Source organism: Indicator indicator, chromosome 5 (genome assembly GCF_027791375.1).
Source record: "Indicator indicator isolate 239-I01 chromosome 5, UM_Iind_1.1, whole genome shotgun sequence".
Classification (NCBI taxonomy): Eukaryota; Metazoa; Chordata; class Aves; order Piciformes; family Indicatoridae; genus Indicator; species Indicator indicator.
The window spans coordinates 14666601-14681574 of NC_072014.1; the positions used below are offsets into that span (position 1 = coordinate 14666601).

Here is a 14974-nt window from a genome sequence, read left to right on the forward strand (position 1 = left end):
CTGTGGGTGTAGCAGCTTCCTGAAAAGGGGTGGAGAGGACGTCTGAATGTGGCTGCGTGCTAGACTGGTGCATCTGCATCTCCCGCAAGTCAGAGTTCAGTCAGACAATTCTCAAGCTAGTCAAACAAGACACTCCTGACTGGCACATGAAATCATAGTACCAGCTTTCCCTCCCCTTTCTCCTCCTGTCCTAGGTTTCAACAGGCTTTTTGGTACAAAAGAAACTTGGTTGTGCCCATCTGCCAGCTAACTTGATTTCTTTTGATTGTGCTGTAAAAAGAAGAGTTCCCTCTGCTTATTACGTTTGTACTTTGGTTATAGTGTCAGGCATGGGCAGATTAATTGGTTGTAGCTTTAGAAGAGCTGTCAGGGTATTTAACCCGTTGGAGAAAAACTATCTAAACTGATGATAAACAGGCTTTAAATGCAGAGCAATTACTTAGTGCTAACGAAGCACCATGACTACAGACTTTGTCCAAATGCAAAAAGCAAAGACTTATCAGCGGTTCTGTTTGCAGAAGGACATGAAAAGATAACCTTTGTTTGTGCAAATACTTACCTGATGTGATCATCTGAAAGGGAATGGATGAAATTTCTGCTTCTATCTTGGCTGAAGGTTATGCTTCAGATAGTATCAAACAAACAAACAAACAAAAAAAAAACAATCACAAACTGACAATGTTCAATTCTTTTTAGTTTTTCAGTCTCCGGTGGTGGATTTCTTTCCTGCTTGCATTGATTGCATTTATATTGAGCACATAACAGCAGTGCAATTTAGAGACCTTTAACCAACAGGACTTTGGATTTTATTGTTCACAGGAACTGGCAAAGCTGGAGGGCTGGTTAGTATTGAACTTGGTTTGTTCTTTGCAGGCTTAATCTTGACTGGTAGTCAGGGTTTACAGCACAGCAATCCTGTGAGTCACAGCTTCTCTGTTCTGCATCAATGGTGAAACTTGTTGGGGAGTTTCCAAACTTCAAAATCTTAGGAGGTGCTTTTAGATATTGTTGCCTGCTGAAAGGTCACAGGTCACATTCTGAAGTAGCAGTGGTTTGAGTTTTTATTGTGATGAGACTTAACATCTTGTGTTTGACTTAATCTAGCTCACTCTAGGTTTTTTCTGTTGAGATTTGACTGAAAGGACACTGTTTATTGAAAGCTTTTAATTGACCACCTTTTAAAACAAACAAACAAACAAAACCCCCCAAAAAAACAACAAACCAAAACTAGTTTGTTATAGCACATCAATCAAAAGATTTACAAATAACTTGCCAGAGATTTCCCATTTGGTGTTTGTAAAGGACCTTTTCATCAAGGAAAAAATAAAATGTTCTTTTTGGATCAAGGCCTTATATTAACCCAAGCACGCTCAAAGATCCATCTCATGCAGAAAGTAAATATGTATCTTCTAGTGAAATGTTTCTAAGTGTAGTTATCTTAGCCTACTCTGTGGCTTGTGCTGGATTTTTAGACATGAGTGTGATTTTAGATTTATTTGAATGCCATGTTGTATGAAGACTATGCAATGGCATGGTGTTTGTGTAAGCCCCACCTTCCCTGCTGCACTCTACTTACTGGCTTTGGCTTCCTTTAGCCTATTTCAGTTGCAGTTGACAGGGAAACAGAGATGGGAAAGACATTATGTTCCCACTGGTTACATGATAGAAAGTGTCTGAGCTGAGAAGCCAGAGACTCTGAGTTATTCCTGTGTGCCCCCTGCTGTGAAAAAGACTATATAAGCCATCATTTCTTCAGGCTTGAAGAACCTATGCAGACAAGCAAGCTGTTGTCAGAAGCTGGCTGTTGGAAACCAGACGTCGTTCGTTTTCTTGCTCATTGGACCACTTGGTCTGTGTGGATTGCCTGCCCCAACTGATCTGCTTCTTTTTGTGGTGAGGAGTTTTCTATGAAAATGTATTTGAGTTTGATATTCGTGTGCCTCCTAAGCTCTGTTTCATGCCTGCTAGAGACTGACAAAACTGGCAATAAAGAGATGCATTTTTGGGGAGGTGACTTCACAAGTTAAGTTCAGGTAGCTGTTGAGTTCTGGGTTTTCTGCCCAATATGACTAATAGAAGTTTTCTGGAGGAGGTTTTAGTTGTAGAATTATAGAATTATTTCAGTTGGAAAAGACCTGTAAGGTCATCAAGTTTAAGCATCAACCTAACACCACCATGGCCATTAAACCGTGTCTTGAAATGCCCCATCTATATTATTTTTTTAACATCTCCAGGGATGGTGATTCCACCACCTCCCTGGGCAACCTATTCCAATGCCTGACCCCCCCTTTCAGTAAAGAAATTTTTCCTAATATAAAATCTAAACTTCCCTTGGCTCAATTTGGGGCTATTTTTCTCATTCTGGGGGAGAAGAGACTCAGCCCCATCTCAATACCACCTCCTTTCAAGTAGTTGTAGAGAGCGAGAAGGAATCTCCTGAGCCTCCTCTTCTCCAGACTGAACAATCCCAGTTCCCCCAGCTACTCTTCATAAGGCATGTTCTCCAGACCCTTTACCAGCTTTGTTTGCCCTTCTCTGGACACCTTCCAGCTACTCAATGTTAATCAGACATGCAGCACAGCAAGATGTGTTTTTGAAACAGCTGCTGAGCTCACCACAGGTATGGTGAAGTGTTGGGAACCATACAGGAACTGGTCTGGTTGCTTTGTAAGAAATTTGGTAAATGCTGTTGCACATGCAAGCTCTGGCTGCTCAGCTGTTTTTCTGTGGTCCATCATAACCAAAGTGTGATATTTTTGAGTGAGTAGAAAGATTGCAAATCTGAAGCTGGACCAGCCTTAACTTACTGAGGGGTTTTTAATGCCTCAGTTTCCATAGCAATGGAAGTAAGCACTCCTCTCACTTGAGTGCTGGGTAAGCATGTGTATGCATGTGTGTCTTGTATAAGACTGAGAAGGCAGTACATTTTTTCCTGGAAGTAGATTTGAAAGGAGGAGGAGTGTTGGCTCTGCAGAGCTGATGATGCAATCTAATATATCTCAGGGAGGGGGACAGGTACAGGGGAAGGATGACTGTCACCAGAGCCTGTGCTGGCTGAGACATCACATCCCCCACAACATCTCCTGAAGGAAGTCCTTCAATCATGAGTTAGCTTTTCATCTGCACACTTAGGAGTTAGAACTTGCAGGAAATCAGATGCAGTTCTTGAAGGCAAAGGAACGTGATGTTAGTTATCAATACTAACTCTTGACAGTTTCTGCATTATGGGCTATCCAGGCTATTTCCTGAAAAAGGAAATCTTTCATTAGCTAATTATTTTCTTTATCAGTGCTTTAAGGACATCAGCAAGTAGCACAGTTCCTGGCAAAGCTACTGTGCTATTTAGTGCTTCCCTGTGTGAGCAGGGGAGAGTGATGGGGAAATTCTGTCAGATCTGAAAAATACTAATGGATTCAAATTGCTGCTCAGAGCCAACTCCTTAGAAATCAGTTTTAATAAATCTTCTATGTGCAAATGATGAATCCTAATGTGATATGTAGTCTGTTGTCTGGGTTTTGACTGTTTTCTAGTGGTCTTTGACATTTTGCTAAATGTATTCCGAAGACGTGATGCAGCAGGGCCACTGAAACATTCACCTCTAATAGAAGCAATAGTATACCCTACAGAGTGAAAGGGGGAAATGCAGTATAACAGTGAAAATGCAACTGAGAATTAGGTGGGTAGGGCAGACACGCTTGGTGAGTTAGGAGAAAGGCCACAGCCTTTCTCCAGAAGAGTGCTGTAAAATTGGCAGTGCCCAGCTGTCACTGCCTTCCTTGCAGGATTATTCCTTTCCCATCCCAGTAAAACTTAGGGTTTTTTTTAAACAGTAAAGAGGAGTGTCAGACTTTGTACCACTGAGTTCAGCAGCAGTGATCCCGGCTGATCTGTGGTGTAGCTGTTGTCATAGCTTCTAGCAATCTCTTCTTTCAGTCTCAGATGATCATGTAAGGTCATAATAGGCTTTCGGCACCTTTGTTTTTTCTCACGTGTGCCGTGATCTTTGTGTTTGCTTGCCACTCAGTTCTACCATTACAAACCAGTCTTTGCCAGACCTCTGTTTGTGCATTTAATAAAGTCAAGGATTTTCTTTCTGTGTTGCCTTAAAACTGCATGATTGTAATGTAAGAACTGAGTTCACAATTTCTTCTCTAAGCAACATGTAGTGTAAAATAATTGTGCCTCTTGAGATATTTGGTTGCTTTTTTCACAAGAACGACATGATTCTCCACTCCTCATGACATCTTAGCATGGGGTTATACTTGTTCTGTGTGGATGGAAAATAAAGCTTGTCAGCTGGATGTTGATCTGTGCACACTAAGTTTAATTAAATGCACTTTTTTTCTTTTCCTGACATCATTATGGCAGATCCATGGGTTTTCATAAACTTTTCTTGCTAATATCCACTTACCTTTACAAGGTCCATTTTTCTCTGAAATGCTGCTTTAACCCAGTTTTCCATTTGACTGCGAGTCACTCTAATTAGGTTGTCTCTGTTAAGGTTTCATATTATAGCTTTACTGAACAGCTGTAATGGATAATCAATGGTCTTGCCTGAAACCTTAGTTTATGTAAGGAAAAGATGCCTTTCTCAAATAAGTCATTATAAAGTCTATGCCAATACATGTATTTCTGTATGCAGAAGGGAATTGATATCAAGCAGCTTCATGTTGGAAGAGCAGTATCTGCTTGACATTTTTCCCAATAAAGTTATTACAGTTACAAACCAATAAATCACATCTGAAATTAACTGTTACAGCTTTCTAGCAGACCAGGAATCTTGCACTAAAAACCATAAGAAATATTTGTAATGTGTTGTTTGGGTGACTTGTTTTTATTACTGTGTTGCTTGTTTAAAGAAACACTGTCTCTGCTCAGGATAAGCTTTCAGTGGTTGTAAATGTCATGGTACATGCTTACCTGCCACTTGGAGAATTACACTGGCACAGCATTCACTTTTATTGTGGAACTGTTGTGTCCATAAAAATGCTGTAGAAGTAGCTGGTGCTTACAGAGTGACATAATTCTAGTTTCTGACAAGCTCTCTCTCTATCATCATTGTTCTGCAGTCTTTTGATAGGGAAATTTTTGTTTCCCAGTCAAAAAAGTGTGACAAATATCCATTTTTCTCTTTTCCAGGATCTTTCCCAGAGAGTATCTTCTCCAACAAATCCATCTTTATTCTCTTGCAGACCTTCAGCAGGTAAGTTTTTTCAGCTCATTCTATCTGTTACACATCAAGCCTGTTCTCATATTCAGTGCTAATTGTACATTCCCCTTTCTAGCTAATCAGAGCATAAATTACTTCTAAGCTATCTCCGTGGTTTATAGTTTAATATTAAAAAAATGGATAAACAGGGGCACTGATTAGGGATGAGAGGGGTGGCCTTGGATGTTCAGTGTTGAAGTGGGGCTGGAAAGAGAGCCACTGCAAAAGAAGACTATAGTCTGCAAAGACTATAGTCTGCAGTTTGCTGTGAAAATTTTTTTCTGGTCTGTGAAGGCTTATTTAAGGCTCAGTTTACAGGTGACAAGTAGTATTTATTTCTTTGCTTGAAAGAATAGTTATTTAGTAATTTATGAGTTCACACAATCCCATGCTTAGTTACAAAGGCATTACCCCGAGAGGGGGAAAAATAAAATTAAAAACCCAACAAAACCCAAAAATGTTACTGACACTGTGAGCTGACCTGGGTGCATCTGTGTTCAGGGTGCATCTGTGTCCAGACTCTAATGCTATTGTCAGTGATATGTAGAACACATTATTGTAAGCTTCTTCCACTGATATTTCCTTTATCTGGTGGTGAGTTTTCTGAGGGATTATAGGTAGCATAGTCAGTTGAACCAGATGAGATCCTTGAGGTCCCTTCCAGCCTGATATTTTATGCTTCTGGGTATTCAGCTGACACATTTAAGTTGAGGTAATTCAGATGCCCCTTAGAGGTGGAGACTACAGAACTGCAGGAAGTGTGGGTTTTGTTGGCTGATAAAGTCACAGGGTAGAAATGATCCATATATAAAATAAAAAGGCCAATCATCTGAGGTCTAAAACTGTTTCCACATCTTTTCAGCATGTCCTGCTATCTCATCTTTAATAATCAAGCCAAGAAAAAGCAAGCTACTTAACTCCAGAGCTGCAGTGTCCCTGGTGGGCCTGTCTATTAGCCCCCAGTGCTTTGTAAGCTGCTTAATCAGTTCCTAACATTGGTAGTAGAAGTTTTAGAAGCAATCAGCAGCTTATCAAGCACCCTGTGGGAGGGAGGGTAGAAGTCAGAATTCACCCATTGACATAGCAGTTCCCTTAGTGTGTTTTATTGTGTTTGCCAGGACACCTTCTCTTCCCCTGAGGGCCCTAGCCCTAAACTTATACTTAAAGGCAGTGTAATTTGATTGCCATTTCTGCTAGGGTGGGTTAAATTGCATTTTCTTTTTAATCTGTCTGTGTCCTTGTTGTCAGCCTGGAGAGGGTTTTCCACATTTCAGAAGCTCCGAGTTTGAAATCAGACTGCCTGGTTTTGTTAAAGTGGAAACAGTGGAAAGTGAGGAGACCCCCATTGAGAAAATGAATCTAACAGAGAGAGAAATACAAATACCCTCTTAGCCCTGCCACCTCCCTGGTTTTCCCCTTGTCACTACTTTCTCCCGATTGCTCAGCATTTTCTATTGAGCAGTTTGGGTATGTTTTAATCCTAAAAGTTTTCCCTGCATTTGATTACATTGCTGCCCATTTCCTCATATCCATGGGCTGCTTTTGCACTGTATCCTGCTGTCATGTAGTTTGCATGTGTTTGGGGAATTAACTAAAGATTTTATTAAAGATTAATGGAAAGATAAGGCATGGTGAGTGAATTAGAAAAGCAGAGAGGGGTAATCTGCAGATATAAGCAATGGTTAGTCCCAGCTCAATTCTGACTTGTTTCCAAGCCAAGTTTTCTTTAATGAGTCTAGAAAATAAGGGTTGTTTAATACTGAGCAGGTGAATTTCAAAGATATTGTATGAGGGTCTGTTCTTAGGTGCAAAATAGTCAAAATGCCTATTTGCCAGTAGATGAAGCAGCAAATAATACTATTCTGAAATGAAACCCAGTTTAATTCTTTTTCCAAGCTTAACAGAGCTCCATGCTCACATCCATACCTTGTGGATGTGGTAGAGTATGTTCTTGAGCTATCTGATGGTCTGGGGATGGTTGTCACTTGGATCCACTTGAACAGTGCTCTGCTGGGGAAGACTAAAATGTGAGGATTAAAGCAGAGTGGAAAAAAATGAAACACAGTGTCCTAATCTCTGGAAACACCAAATCCTGGTGATGTCGTGGGTTTGCTAGTATTTTACTCATTAACAAATGCTTGTAGTGCAGATATGAGTAGACCTGACCTTTAGCCAAAGAGGCAGGAAGTGATGGTCTTTATTTGTATGTGTGTGTTTATAATCACAACCACACATACCTATGTACCTCAGCCAGGTTTCATGGCAGACCAGGGCCCCGAGAACTACATTAAAGTTTGCAACAAGTCTATGTATGGGCATTCCCATGGGGTACGTGTTCTTAGAATCCTCTTATTGTCATTGGAGGTGTTGGCAGATGAGATAACTAATTAGGTACATTCAGATTTAACAAGCAGAGACACAAAGTGTGACAGTTTGCCTGGTCTGTTCCATTGGCTGCACTTACTTTCCTGTCCAACTCTCCCATGCATCATCTACCCAAAGAGCAATCTGTCCTGCACCACCCATAACACCACTGCATCTCTGTTAGTCAGCTTATCCAAGGCTATTCCTGCCACTCAAAGCTTTAAAAAGGGAGATCTCCAGTTGTTAGGAAGCAGGTATTCACTCCTGAAGTTGCTGGCTTTACCAGACTTAGTACACTGGAAAAATGGTTTACTCTTTCATATATACAATATAGTCTTTGATGGTGCAGGCACAGTCCAGGGCAGCTTCACATGAAACCTGATGGAGGTGTGAATTCTGTGCTCTGCTGATGTTACTAAAGGGTATATCACTGGGTTTTTGGATATGTGGACGCAGTTCATGCAAGTCACAATTAAAAGCTGTCCATTCATTTTATGTGACTATCGGGCTGCTTTTGGTGAGACTGACAGTTTTTACACTGTTAAACATTGATTTGGACAGAAGCTGACTTGGAAGAGGTTTAATTTTTTTTAGGAAAATAATTCTTTCTTCATACACTAGATTCTTCATTGATGGGAGCTTTTAAAATAGAAGTCTTGAAGTGGCTATTTTCATGAGTTTAAAATTCAGGTGCTTAATCCACACATAGAGGTAACTAATGTCTTACCTGTTTTTATGTTAAATAGCAAGTGTGCAAAGATTATTACAGCGATGGTCTTTATTGTAGAAACATTCTTAATCATTATTTCTTAGTCCTGCTTATACTACCTCCAAAAGATATGATAAAGCTAAAAGGATCCATTTAGCAGCAGAAATGACTGGATGTCAAGGATGGAAATTGTGAGCAAGATGGGAGATTTAGAAAGATGATGATTTGAAGACTTGTCTATGTGGGAACACTCAGGGGGAAAAAAAGTGACAAAATATGGGAATTTAAAATAAGTTGAATTACATTGAATCACTGTGTAAATACTGTTGTTCAAAATATAAGTGGCTTTCATTTGGTTTATCTCCATTTACTTTGGAAGCAAAGTGAGCTAAATTGTATTAGGGCCATTTTCATTCTGAGTCTGTATGTCCATACGAGGATTTAATGTAGTGTAATTTATCCGTTTTAATATTATAGATAAGGTAATCTGTTAAAATTTAATTAAAACATCCATTTACTTCTGGTCAACTTTCCTGACTTTCTACCTGTAGGTGAACCCACAAGCAACGTGAAGAACAGTGTAGAGAAAGGATGAACAGGAGATCCCTGTTCTGACAATAATATAGCACAGATCATACAGTGAATATGAGTGGCACATAAAATTTCTTAATGGAAATGCTTCTTTGCAGAACACACAGCAAGCATGAGGAACTTGATGCAGCATTACTGAGGCCAGAAGTTTATCATCCTGGAGAGGATTAAGTACCTATAGTGAGAATGTCCACAGTTACACTATATAAAATAAAATTATTATAAGGCTTTGTAATAGGCGTATTATTTACTGAGGGGATTAGGGAGATACCTTCCATATTGACAGATTGATAATTTTCATTTTCCTCTGATGTATATAGCACAGATTACAGCATCTCATAGAGTTTTGGACCAGGTGAATAGCTGGCACAATGGAAGTATTCCCATTATGAAAATGTTAACGGTTCTGTTCAAGATTTTGTGCATATAAAGTTGTCTAGCAAAACTGTGATGAATAAAAATGAACTCCAAAGGTAAGTTCTATGTAATTTCAGCCTAGTATATTGTATAGATCAGGAAGCCTTAGAAGAACAAAGAAATTATTAGGTCTCATTCACTTTTCCAGATTCTAACCGATGCTGTACTTTCATTGCACCTGCTTTTCCAATGTCAAAATGGGGTCCTCCCTATATTTTCCTATACTGAGATGGAAGAGGAGACTGAGCATGCTCTTTCCAGCTTTCTTCCCTGAGCAAAACATTAAATTGATTTAGAAAAGTTGTTTTATGTGTCCCAACAACAACAAAGACTGCAAGGATGGGTGGAGTTTCTTTTTTCTTTTTACTTGCTGACTTTTTCAGAAATAAAGCCTCTTTTCCCATCTCAGTCCTCATAACATTTACTGAGAAATGCTCAGATTGGATTTATTACATACAGCCTGATGGCTTCCAAGCCCATCAGTGGTGGTGGTATCCTTGCCCAGCAGTTTGGTTTTATATATGCATAAAAGCGGTTTCTAACCCACGTGCCTGTGCTGGTAAAAGCAGTAGTGTGCACGTGGCGATATTGATTGACAACACTGAGTTTTGGCTAACGTACTTGGGCTTGCCCTAGTTTTAGAAGTGTTAAGGAATAAGTGCATGACAAACATCCCTTACCCTCACTTGTAACAGATATAGTCATACCTGAAAATGTGCTAGTGTAAACCCAGTTTTATCAATGAGAAAATATTTTACTGCTATTTGTTTCATTCAGTGACTCAATATGAGATGTATCAGCTTAAACTTCTAATTACCAAAGCTGTACCAGCTGTCCATGTAGCTGTACCAGCAGATCCTTTTAAGCTTAGGCAAGCCCTTTTTTTGCTTGAGGGGTAGGAGGTGGCAAATGAGAAGGGGACTTAGGCATTTAGCAGACATGGCTGTGTTGAGATGGCTGAAGATTTGTCTGTTGCAGTTCTCTGTGGGAGTTCACTGTGCTTAACAAGGGCAGCAAAATGCCAGGCACATCCCTGCCATTGTTGTCACAGTTCAAAGCTGAACCCCGTAGTGAAAACATTGATTTACATCCACAGCCTCCCAAGCAAGGATTATTGACATAGCATGTGTAACAGAGATGCAAGTCCTGCAGTGTGTTACTACCAGGATTAATCTAACCACAGGCTGGAAGACATGGCTCAGAGAACACTAGTGGGTTTTAACTGACATGTCAGATTGTGCTGGGACAGAATCATAGGCCAGATTGTGCTGGAACAGAATCATAGGCCAGACATGGGCTGCAGGTCATTACCAGTTTGGAGTCAACCAGGACAGTTGACTGGAGTTGGCTCACAGGTGTATCCCAGACCATTAACATCACCCTTAGTATAAAGGGGAAAGTCTTCTGAGAAGAGGAAACTCTCCTCCTTGGCCTTTTTCTCTTGCTTGGGCTCCTCTTGACCCTGTGCCTCTTCTCCTGGTCTTGAGGGCAGCTTTCCTGTTTAGTGTGACTGCTGTACCTTTGCTGGGCTGAGTATAACTTTGGGTACCTTGTACTGGCATTGATACCAGTTTTGTTGTTCATTAAGTCTGTTTTCATTTCAACTCATGGATCTTACCTCTTTCTTCTGATCCTCCTTCTCTACTGGGGAGGGAGGGGTCGTTGGGTAGTAGAGCAACTGCTGTAGTTTACCCCCAGATAGAGGTTAAATACAGACACAGGTAGAGCCCCTGCTCTTAAATATTCCACAGGAGGTAGACAGAAACAGATGGTTGTGTGGGAGGATGAGAGATGTACACACTGAAGATTTGTACAGTGGTACAGTTCTCATCCTAAGGCGTGTGAGATCTGGACTCTCTTGTCAGCTCTGCTGCAGGTTTTCTCTGACACGCTGCACAAGTAGTTTCTAATGGGATTATGGTAAAACGGGTCCTGCTTTACTGCATGTATATTTAAAATTGACATCCTAAGCACAATAAAGTTCAAAAGAGGGAAGCGAGCCCTTTGGAGAGGTAGTCCAGCTGACCTAGTTTAAGTATTTGTGCAGTTTTTAAATACGTGAAGATTCTGAGGCACGTAGATAATGCTGTAGTTGAACTATATAAACGTTCATCTTGGACCATAATGACGTAATGCTAATAGCTGTCTTTCTGTCCTTCCTTTACAATCTGTGCCTGTATGACTGTGGTAATTGTGTTAGCAGAAGAATATGAGAACAGTCCTAAGATGGGAAAAACCTATGATGCCCATTTTCATAAATATTTGAAGGTCTGACAGCAAACCAGCAATTAAACAGCTTGTATGCTTTCCTGTGGCTATGGCTCCTTTATCACTCATTTCTGTCACTCCCTGGGTTTTGCTGGTACTGAGCTGCCTTTCAACAGAACAGGAAACTTCAGGTTAACTGATAGCCCAGGTGTGTGTATAATTCCCTAAAGTGCTGACAGCTCTGATTACAATTGGTGGTAATTGCAGTGATGTTACTGGTGTTTCCTTTTTACCACAGCTCTGCTGGGGAAGGGAGGTGCTGTCATCAAGACTGGTTCCTGGTCAGGAGGAGAGCATGGCAGGGCTGGCCAAGCTTGTAAGGGAAGAGATGGCCAGGAGTGCTTTGGCAAGTGGCAGCCAGGAGGACAAGTACATCTCAGTTAGGTGTGTTGAAATCTTTGAGGCAAAGTATGGAGATACAGCAAGATTGTGAATAGATATTTTTAATAGCAGAGATGGGTTTTGTGCTGCTTGAAACCAGAGTTTTCAACAGGACTTATTAAATATATGTGAGCTTTTCCATGTGAATATATAAATGTCATCTAGGCCATTTGGGGTAAGTGTGACCGTTCAGAATAAAACTCTTCTTCAAACAACCCAGACATGGTACCAATGGCTCACAAGAGCTTCTGAATTGAGATCTCTATACATACTCTGTTTTTTTCAGTCCCCAGAAGAGGCAGTAGCAATATAAGCTACTCCTTTTCTAATGCTTTGTGCTGACTAGATTTCCTCTGTTCTTTTTTTTGCTGTGCAGAATGGAAGGCCTAGTGCTGGAGATGAGGCTTAGCAGTATGAAAAACTGGGCTCTAACCTCATTGCTGTACCTCACTTGAAATGTCTGTTCAGGAGAAAGAGCTGGGCACATCTCAAGGAATAACATGCTGAGAAACCAAATTTCCCTAGGAAACAAAACAGTGTTTCAGTCAGAACTATCTGCTTGAATGAAAGAAGAAAAAAAAAATTTAATAGATGTTCTTAAAATACATTTTGTAGTTGCAGAGTCTTTTTCATAGTAACTAGCTGCTTTCTTAGTATGTTGCTAAAATCTTTCAGAATACTTTTTTAAATGCCCTGATCATCTTAGTCAGTGGGCATACCTCTGCATGCAATTGCCTGCTTAATCTTAAACAAAAGAGTAAAAAAAAGAAAAGGGAATGGGGGGAGGTGAGGAGCAGGAAAAGGCACATATATACTCTCTGCCTGAATGCACATTTACACACATATGTGTATTTCAGGTCTCCTATACATATAGTTTTAAGCTATGGAAAGCTTTCTGTTCTCTACCAGCCAAATTCCTAGTATTCTTTCAGACTTGTTTGATTAAAGCAGCCTTTAACCTTTGCTTGAATACCTGTTTTTTTAAAACAACAAGATTAGGAGAAGTTGGTGTGTGACAAAATTGATGTGTAGCTGCACGGAAATCTTGGGGGAAGGAGGAAGGAGTAAAGACAATTGAAACAGTGAGTGTGAAGGCAGAAATTGTGGGACTGGAGTCTTTTCACAGGGCTGGTTGGGGAGCATGCACAAGTGATTTCCAGACATGTTCACTGAAACAGTTTCATCTCTCTCACTCGTGTCAGCTGTGGAAATTTCAAACTTTTCTTCCTTTTTGTGAGAGGAGTGGGGAAGGTCTTGGAGGGGCCTTGTCATCCTCTCTGCTTTGTGCTAAATACATTTGGGCTGTCATCAGTTTGTTGTTCTACCTCAACCAATCTAAAGCTCCACCTTCACCTTGCCCCCTGCTTATATGTTCTCATCACAGATTAGCACCATTTGCTCTTGACCTCATTCTGGTTTTCTTCCTCTTCTCAATGCCTGTTACGGTTAGTGGCAAATTTGTGGAATATCACTGTAATACCGAATTAAAGTGCAACATGCTGAGTGGTCTGCTTTTGCTTTAGAAGGCTCTGACGTCAGTGCAGACTGCCTGGTACAAAGAAGTAGAAGATAGCTTATGATTTCTGTTTATTCAGATTCTCACTCATTTCTCCTTTAGTTTGATTTATTCGGTGGTTGGGTTTGTGTTTTGGGGTTTGTTTTGGTTTGGGTTGTGGGTTTGGGTTTTTTTTGTTTTGTTGTTTTTGTTGTCATTGTTGTTTTGTTTGTTTGTTTTGATTGGGTGGTGATGGTGGTTGTTTTTGTTCTTTGCAGTGTGTTTATCACAGGGTTTCCTGTCTAGATATTCTCTGCTCTGTGTGGGTGATGAGTTAGCACCACACAGTGTGTGACTGTGTGATGTTGCTTATCTGTCAAGGGTAACAATGGCAAAATGAGGTCACGTACCAGAGCCAGCACCTTGTACTGGTGTCAGCAGATGAATGGAGTCCCTGGCTTCACCAGCTCCTGTCCACCCTGCTGCACCCCATAGGCTAAACTGGCCTTTGGAATGGCCAGGGATCTTCTGCAAAGGCTGTACAGAGAAGAGGAGAAGAGAGGAGGGGGTGATATCACCCTTACAGTTGGGAGCTGGAATTGTGGCTCTAATCATGGCTGCAGCAACAAAAGATGGGACTCTCATGAAGTTGCTACTGTGTTCTTTTAAAATTTGGTTTACAGCAATGTATAGTGATTGTTTTCTTCTAGTGTGTGCACACAAATATTAATCATTCTTCCCATAAGTCACTTGCAATTTGAATAAACAAGTCAGGCAATCTGAAAGAGGTGACTGAGAGTCAAAAAGGACAAGGAAAACTGACCAGACCAGTATATTGCACAAAAGATGGGGCAGAGCTGACATCTGGTATCTGCCTCCCTGGGACTTTTACCTCATGATCATCCTTCCTCCTTCCATTTCCCTTTCCTCTGAACTAAAGATTAATTGTGCATTGAAATTGTAACAAGAATTCGCGGTGTTAATTTGGTGAACGGAAGGGAAAAAATCCTCAAGGAAATTAGCAGTCCACAAGCATTGTCTGTTCCCTAGATATAAATGACTAGGAACTTCCTAGCCAAGGGAATATGTTTTCCCTTTCTTTGCAGCTTGCATTATCCTTAGCTAAGCATATTGTAGCATTCTTGTCTCCAACTCCATGTTTTCATTTTAGAAATCCTGACCCTGCTGAAATCTGTCATGGGGTGGAGATTCCATTTACTCTAGGTGCTTTAGTGATCAGTCTCCACAGTTAATGAAGAGGAAAGTACCTGCTTGTTCTTCAGTTAGCAAATAGGTAAAGGCAACTGTTGTAGCTTTCCTGCACCCCGATTTGCTTTTGATTTTCCCAGTTTGTGACAGAGATCATCTGTGACAGAAAATGATTTCTGAAACAAATCAAACAATGTAAGAATAGGAAGTAGAGTAACTACTGCAAAAGAGATCTGAGGTAGGCATTGGAAAACTTTCCAGATGTTTTGAGCACTGGAAGGTTGTGGGATCACTGTGGTAAGAAGTTGTAAAGCAAATCAGTCATTGTCAG

General features: G+C 40.5%; 1 protein-coding gene across 1 annotated transcript in view; it reads left to right on the top strand.

Annotated features, from left to right (window-relative positions):
* Nucleotides 1-14974, top strand: part of PLEKHM3 (pleckstrin homology domain containing M3) — a 71460-nt gene that overhangs the window by 35720 nt on the left and 20766 nt on the right. The window contains exon 5 of the mRNA XM_054381349.1: nucleotides 5140-5203. Coding sequence (XP_054237324.1) covers nucleotides 5140-5203 — 64 coding nt within the window. The remainder of the gene's footprint in view (nucleotides 1-5139; nucleotides 5204-14974) is intronic.